The sequence below is a fragment of the Otolemur garnettii genome, unplaced genomic scaffold (assembly GCF_000181295.1).
Source record: "Otolemur garnettii isolate 467f Iridium unplaced genomic scaffold, OtoGar3 scaffold00011, whole genome shotgun sequence".
Classification (NCBI taxonomy): domain Eukaryota; kingdom Metazoa; phylum Chordata; class Mammalia; order Primates; family Galagidae; genus Otolemur; species Otolemur garnettii.
The window spans coordinates 25739196-25747417 of NW_003852406.1; the positions used below are offsets into that span (position 1 = coordinate 25739196).

An 8222-nucleotide genomic window follows, 5' to 3' on the forward strand; every position below is an offset into this window, starting at 1 on the left:
CAGATGGCCAACGAACAGGGCTTGTTCGACGTGCGCAGCGTCTTGAGGGTGGTGCTGGGCGCCAATGGCACCTACAGCTGCCTGGTGCGCAACCCCGTGCTGCGGCAGGATGCACATGGCTCCGTCACCATCACAGGTGAAGGGGCAGATGGACTGCTGGGGAAGGATGGAGGGAGCAGCTACCCCTTTATCTGAACCAAAGCTGAAATTTCTATAGGTCTCAGTGGTCAGAAGACCTTTTAAAAGTCGCCTTCATCGATTTCAGTTGTCTCAAACTCTTTCCAGCAAGAAGTTCTTAAAAGACTTGGTGATAACAATCATAATATTTGCCTTCCTGAGAACACTTTTGGCGACACTTAATACTGCTTGCTTATGCAGAGTACAAAGTACCTGCCTGAAATCTGGAAATGTGGGAGGGAATTCTGGGGCGGTCACAAGGCGTGGCTCAGGGACACGGTGAGGGTGTGCTTTACACCGGGAAGGTGTTGCTGAGTCCGTGGGCACCATCAGATGCTGGAGCCCTGGGGACTCCGGGGCCTCTCCGGGTGGTCAGTCCTCCTCACCTGAGCCTGTGCAGCTCTTCCTTTTGCAGACTTGAGTTCCACCGGAGCAGCATTTGCGTTGGCCGGTGCTGTCTCTGCTGCCCCCAGGTGGTCACACACTAGATAGAGGCCACCCATTTGGAAATTGTCTCTAGGTCCTAAGCTCCGGTGTGTAGAGGGCTCAGGCCAAGAGAAGCAGACGGTCTAATAAGTCCTTCCCTAGGCTGCCTGCTCAGTCTGCTCCTCAGTCCCTCCTTTGGGCAAACTGACCTTTCCCAGGTACCTGCCCACATACTGAGGGCAAGACAGCAGGTTCTGTCTGTCTGGTTCTCTTTTCTCTTCCCACAACTTCACCTAACTCCCAGACCCCTGCCCCAAGACTAAACCCACTCTCTTCCTGGAGACACCCCGAGTCTGTGCTCTCTTGAGTCACTGCCCTGGGCTTTTGGGTGTTCTGAGACATCTCCTCGACCTTTTATTTTTTTAATTTAATTTTTTATTAAATCATAACTGTATACAGCATGTGGTCTGGTAGTGAAGATACTGTTCACAGGAGAAAGTAGGAGCTGTGTTACAGAGATCGACAGAATGAAAAGCTTCCAGAGAAGGTAGTGGCCAGGAAGCCTCCAGTGGTGAGTAGGAGTAGAGAGGACCTCAGAGGATAAGGGGACTCGGTGGTCATTTGCACACTGGGCTGGGTTAGATATTTGTGATGCTATGCAGAAAGGGCTTATGAGTGTAAATATGATTGCAGGGAGAAAGTTCTATTTTTAAGCTTTAGCTAGCATTTAAATCAGGTGTCCTCAAACTACGGCCCACCTAGGACATTTATCTGGCCCACTGGGTATTTTTGCCACCACTACCTGTACTGCTTCGCAGCCGACTCATCCCAGGGCCCACAGTCCGGCCTTCCAGCGGTCTGAGGGGCAGTGAACTGGCCCCCTGTTTAAAAAGTTTGAGGACTCCTGATTTAAGTGGTTACATTTAGGGGCCATTATTGCCAAGCACATTTCACAGATGAGGAAACTGAGGTCCAGAGAGAAGAAGGAACTTTCCCAAGGCCAGAGAGTGAATCTTTTGTGGCTCAGGCCCCTCTTAGAAAATGGAACCAATGATAAATGCAGTACTTTGCATTTAACTCTGGAGGGTTCATGGCCTCTCTAAACTCAGCTATGGGGATCTGTGGGCCTGGGCTCCAGTACCCTGCAGTGAACAGCTGAACCAGGATTGGAATCCAACTTTGGCCTCTCAGCCTAATTTTCTCTCCTCCCCACCAGCCAGCCTCCTGTTTTCTTAGAGCAGGTCTGGCCTACTTTGGAGCCCTTGGCCTGTATTTTGCTTCGGGCAGCCTTGCGCCGTGTAAAACATTCTGGGATTCAGACTGTCAGTCCTCCAGCTGGCCTCTGCCACACCTGATGGAGGTTAGTGAAGGCACGTGTGCTGTGCAGTGCCTGTTCACCGAGGGAGCCTGGAGGGTGGTTCTGACCCCTGGCTCTGTCCTTTCCTGGGTGAATACCTTCCCCCTCCTCTTGAGTATTTCTATAGCTCTGTTTCCTCCTCTGCTACTAGAGCCTCAGGTTGGGCCTTCCAGGGGCCTCTTACGTGTGTCCCATGGACTGACCCTCCTGGCCACCACATCAGCTGCCGTCTTCTTTTCTTGCCCACCACTCTTGCTCCTGTTTACTGGGGCGATGGGTCCCTTTGCCTCCAATTTCCAGAGTACAGTTTTGCCAGCCATGCCCACTGATGGTAACATCTGCTGCAAATCCCTCACCCAAGGTGCATGCATGCCAGGTGCAGGCACAACCCTGCAACTGAAGGGTTAACGGGCTGCTCATTGCACTGATGGTGCCTCCTGCAGAAGCTGCTGCTGCCCTTGCACTCATTGTCTCCAGAGGGCAAAGGAAAGTAGTGCCATCTTCTGTTAGATGTTTTTCCTCCAAGGTCTCTGCCTAGGACCCAGCATGAGTCCTCCAGGCTGGGCTGGAGGACCTATGCTCAGGACAACTGCTGGCCCTGACCAGGCTTAGGCTCCTCAACTCCGTACTTCCTGTCACAAGATCTCTAACAGAAGGAGCCTCAATATTTCACATAAATGTCCTGCTGGCAAGCCCTTCCAGATCTATATGAGTCTCTGGTGAAAGTTAGAACACTGGCTCCAGCACCTTCGGTGACCTAATCTGTGGGCAGAGCTAGGCCCACGTTTTCTGTAAAGAGCCAGGGAGTGGGTGCTTTAGGCCTTGAGAGCCACACACCATCTCTGTTGCTGCTGTTTCTTCTGTTCCTCCTCATCCTCCCCTACCCTTTTCTGGCAAACCTTTACAAATGTAAAAAGTATTACTAGTTCATGGACTGTGCAAAAATAGGCCACCAGCCAGATTTGGCCCATGGGCTGCTGATTAGGGATTCCTGACCCATAGGAGGGGGATGTTGTCAGGTGGGGCTGGAGAGGTCTCCTGAGGAAGAGGATGTGGAGCTGGATGGAGGGTTTGGGAGCACTTTTTAAGTAGGGGAAACAGACAGCAGTGTGTGGAGGCTGGAAAGAGCCAACGGCTCTTGTTGTTTCTGCAGAGAGTGGTTAGACCACCAGTTTGGCTGGAGCAGAGGGTCCTGTAGTAGAATTACTGTTTTTTGAAGTGAACATAACCTTAAGATTTTATCATCATCATAATAAGAGAAAAGATGACACTTGGAACTGGATTCCCCTGCCCTTTCTCCTCTAATGTCTTCAAAATGCCTGTGTCCCTCAGTAGCCAGCATCCTCTTAGATCTGCATGTGAGCTCCGCACAGTCCCACCGCAGCACCCACCATCTTCTTCATGCCTTTAGCCTATTGCCAGAATATCGGCTAAGTGTGCCCATCACAGCCACTCCGCTTCCTGTCATAATGCTGCCTTCCCGAGCATACGGAGAATCCTTGTAACTGTGTCACTTCGGAGGGTTGGTGTTTGCCCCACTTTTTACTGACAGTCTGGTGGGCTTTAGGAACGTTCACCACGTTTGTGGGAGCGCTACCAGCATTGAAAGCATAGAGGTTCTTGAATCATCCTGGTCCGTTTGAAGCATTACTGTAAAGTCAGTGAGTAGCCATAGAAGGTTCTGGAGCATCATTCAACCATAGCCTCTTCAGCCCTTCCTGGTAAAGCTATGTCCACCACATAGCATGACCCATGGCTGTCAGGGTTTGGTGGCCACGTGGGGCAGGGGGCACTTAAGTGAGCTTTGCTTATAGTGTTAACGTCCAGGGAGGGTGGGAGCCATATCTCACCTTGGGCTATGGGGGGCCAGGCATGCTGGTCTCATTCTCCCCACTTCCCCTCCCAGGGCAACCCATGACATTCCCCCCTGAGGCCCTGTGGGTGACTGTCGGACTGTCCATCTGCCTTGTGGCACTGCTGGTGGCCCTGGCCTTTGTGTGCTGGCGAAAGATCAAACAGAGCTGTGAGGAGGAGAACGCAGGTGAGTGCGAGGTGTGTGTGTGAGAGAAAGAGAGAGAAAGAGAGCAGTAGTATGACTTTATGACTTTCTAGGGACAGAGTGAGTGTGTGTGTGCAAATGAGGCTAGATAGTGTGTGTGTATGTGTGCGTGTGCTTGTGTCTACTGTATCTTTCATGTGTGAACCTGTCCATGTGCAATTGTAACAGGATGAGTGTGGATACAAGTGTAACTGGAAGGTGGTGGGTGTGTAGGGCGGACTGTGTCCGTGCAGATAGGTGTGCCTGTGAGAGCGTCTGTAAGAGAGCAGATTAGACGTGGAGACTGAGAGCTGCACCAATGTGGACATGCTGGTGAGTGTACAGGTCACAGGTAGGAGTCTGTTTGCCTCAATGGCTCCAGTCTGAAGCAGCTGCCATTTGCTGGGCTGAGGGTCAGTCTGAGTGGATGTTGGCAGCTGGTAAGTGTGTCCAAGGATGTTGGCAGGTGGGTACCTCCCCACATGGGAGGTGAGTGGACCCTGGAAAGTGACACATGGGTCAACAGAAGCATGAGAGTAGGCAGGTCACCAGAGGGAGAGGTGAGTGGAGGAGAGGATGGTCAGTTGGCCGGGGAGGACAGGTGGAAGGATGAGTGGATGGACAGCTGGGTTGGCCTGTCTGTGGGGAAGTGATGGTTGGTGGGGCTGGTGAGGTGAGGGCTGGGTGGGCTGCTAGAGGGTAGGGAGATGGTTCTTGTCTGGGAGGGTGGGTGGTGGGCTCCAGGCTGAATGCCCTCTCATCATGTCACAGGCTCAGCTCTGCCCTGGGTCCCACATTTGAAGAACAGGTCAGGCTTTCTCAGATCCTGTTTACCAAGTGAAAATGGGGCTGAGGAAGACATTTGTTCACTCTGAGTTCTTGTCTTCTAGGAGCTGAGGACCAGGATGGGGAAGGAGAAGGATCCAAGACAGGTGAGTCTGAGAGTGACGGCTCAGGGGAGGAACACAAGGGATGGGAGAAAGGACTTCAGGATCTGGAGGGGCCAGACTTGCTGTCAGATTTGAATGAAGTGAGGCCTCCTGACCCATGGAAGAGTCAGGCATGGAAGTGAAGCTCCCAATTGCCCCCCCCCCCGCCCCGCTTCATTTCTCTTGCTCTCCTTTACGTCCACCTGATTGACCCTGCATTGTAGAGTCTGGTGGCTTCCCAGGGTTGGGAGCAGGAACTCCGAACACAGGGCAGTTTGGGTTTGAGTTGCAGCTCCGTCTCATGTAACCTGAGTGGCCTCGAGCAAGTTGCTTTGCATCTCTGGCCTCGGTTTCTTCATATGTAAAATGGGCATACTAACAGGCTCACAGATTATTTGGGTGGAATTAAAGGAGATAATGTATCTAAAGTACCTAGTGCCTTACCTGGTGCCTGGTAAGTGCTTAATGCTTAATACTGGAGTGCCATTACTATCAAGCAAACAGCTATGACAGTCCTGTTTTGTGCTCCTCTGGGCTTCAGTTTCCCATCTGTAAAATGTCATCCTGCCCCTGTCTGTTTGGAAGTTCTCCTGAGTGACTGCATTGGGAGGTGCTTCACAAAGGACATTGTCCAGTAAACCTGGAGCCCTGTTGGGGTAGGTGCCAAGATTCTGCCATGGCCACTGGGGGCTCTACTGCAGGGGGTCCTGGGCTAGAAGAGGCAGGTTCCTACTGAACCATTCGGGATGGTTCCAGTTGACAACAGTTCCCTCCCCACCCCCACAGAAAGGAGATTGACACCTGGGGACTGTTATAAATTATGCCAATTAATTCTCTGCCTGTCGGTGCCCAGCGTGGCAGGCTTAGAGACAGCTCTGGGATCAGACCTCATTTTTCAGAGGCAGATGTTGTTGGCAGAAGGGAGGGCATGGGGAGAAGAAGGTGGACAGAGATTTGGTCAGTCCCAGGCCCACCTGAGGATCCCTGTAGGCCCACCAGCCTCCTTTGGTTCCCCACTTCACCTTGTGTATAGCCTGGGCTCAGGTTCCAGATCTCCTGTTCACAGGAGGGCTGGGGGTTGTCCTCATCCTATAAATGCAGAGAACTGAGACCTGGAGGAGAGGAGTGACAAGCCACAGGGTGGAGCTGGCACTTGGCACTGGGACAGCAGTCCAGGGCCCCTTCCTTGGTGCCATGATGTCATCCCTACCCTGCTAATTTCTTCCTCCTGCTCCTTGTGGCCTGATACCCTACCCCACCACAATCCAAGGTTCCTCCTAACCACACATTCCTTTTTTTTTTGCAGCCCTGCAGCCTCTGAAACACACTGAAAGCAAAGAAGGTAAAGACAGGTGGTGTCTGTGTATTGGTGCATCTGTGTGTCAGGGGCTGGGAGGGTGGGTGGGTATCACTGTCACCTCATTGGTTACCTGAGGCTCCCTCCTCAGAAGAACAGCCTCAGCTCCCCGCCACCCCCACCATGAGAGGGCAGAGGGCTGAGTCACCAAGGTCCCAGCTGTTCTAATAGGACCTAAATATGGCAGAAGTTTAACCAGGGCAGGAGTTATTTTCTCTCTCCTGTTGTAGTCTGAGCATAGGTAATCTTAGAGCCACTGATGTCCTGGAGCCAGGTTCTATTTTGCCCACTTCAACTGGAAGCTTCCACTCCAAAGTCTGAGAGGCTCCTCCTTGGAAGGGGAGGGCATGTTTCCCCCTAGGGCTTCATTGGAAATAGTACTACATCACTTCTGCTTACATCCCATTGGTCACAACCTAGTCACGTGACCCCTAACTCAGGTGAGGCTTGAAAAGTCATCTCCAGCTGGACAGCTGTGTTCCTAGTACACAGTAGGTGGTTAGTAAATGTCAACCATAATTAGTATTCATATGATAACAGCAGTTACATTAGGAAATGTAGGAAATAAGTTGTTCTCCTCCCTCTTGTTTGGAACCAAATGATCGTAGAAGAGTTGAGCAGATGGAGATCAGAATGTCTGCCTGGCTTTGAAGAGTTGCAGAGAACGTGGCCTGGATGGGCAGAGCAGTTGGCTTCCTCATCCTGCTCCTCATGGAGGCAGCCTGTCTCCCAGTCTCTGGCCACACCGGACAACTGCTGAGGTGGTGTCCAGGTGGAGGAGCTGCTTCCCTCAGGGACAGGCAGAGCACAAGAACCAGACAGGGAGGGGCAGGGGGGCCAACCCCTTCCTCCTGACTGCATCCAGGTCGGGATGTGGAATGAGGCTGGAGATGTGCGGCCACTGGACTCCCCCCACCCCCCACGTGGAGACGAGGCCAGAGGGAAGGAAGGAGGTGGCCTGCTCAGGGCATCATGCTCAGGGAAATCAGTGAAGGAGAAGGGCTTCCTGCTGGAGGAGGGATTTGGGCCCGGCCTTGGAGGGTGGCTGGGGAGGACAGGAAGGGAAATGTGCCCCCAGTGGAGGGGACAGTGGGAGGGCACTGTGTAAAGTGGGCCTGTGGGTTGAGAGAGAGGTGGTTGAGGAGAGGGTAGTCTCCCTGGGGACCGTCCGTTGGACAGCTGTGGCCAATCTCATACACTCCCCACCTGAGTTATATGACGTGGTACCTGGGCTTCTGGCATTTTATAAATACTTTGTTTTCCCTTTTTTCCTTCCCATCATGAAATGCAGATGATGGTCAAGAAATAGCCTGACCATGAGGACCAGGGAGCTGCTGCCCCATACCAGGGGCTCCTGACCACTGGCTGCACTTGGGCCTCAGTGTGAGCCCTGTCCCCAGCAGCTGGGTCCCACTCTGGCAAGTGTGCAGGTTCTCCAAGGGACATGACACATAGACCACCCTGCCATCTTACTTCTCAACGGACGTGATTCCCAAATCATCGTGCTGCCTTATTTCTTAGGGACACGGCACACACACCACCCTACCACTTTATTTCTCTAAGTCACCCTGCCGGCTGCCTTACTTCTCCAATGACACAATACATCCTGCTGCCTTATTTCTTAGGGACACAGTGAGTACACTCACAGACCACACCCTCACTCTATTCTTCTGGTGCTACTTGGGCCATCTGGCTGCCTTCTGCTCCAGATATTCAGACCGACCCCCTGCCTTATTTCTGCAAAGACACAATACACAGTCACCTCTAGCCTTGTTTCTCCAGGGCCCCTGACCCACTGGTCGTGGTTGCTCAGCTCTTTCCCCTACACTTGCATAGAATCCTGTCTACCCAGGCAGGGACACTAAGCCTTGGCATCTCTTGGAGTCTAGAGACTGTCTCCTGCCTCTTCCCACCCTGGCCCCAATGTTGGCCTTTTCC

The 8222-nt window shown here is 52.6% G+C and overlaps 1 protein-coding gene across 1 annotated transcript in view; it reads left to right on the forward strand.

Annotated features, from left to right (window-relative positions):
* The window catches only part of CD276 (CD276 molecule), a 12693-nt gene extending 4912 nt beyond the window's left edge, over window positions 1-7781 (forward strand). Inside the window, exons 4-8 of the mRNA XM_023510098.1 lie at window positions 19-136; window positions 3867-4001; window positions 4889-4930; window positions 6234-6269; window positions 7576-7781. Coding sequence (XP_023365866.1) covers window positions 19-136; window positions 3867-4001; window positions 4889-4930; window positions 6234-6269; window positions 7576-7598 — 354 coding nt within the window. The 3' untranslated portion in view covers window positions 7599-7781. The remainder of the gene's footprint in view (window positions 1-18; window positions 137-3866; window positions 4002-4888; window positions 4931-6233; window positions 6270-7575) is intronic.
* Window positions 7782-8222: the final 441 nt, after the last annotated feature.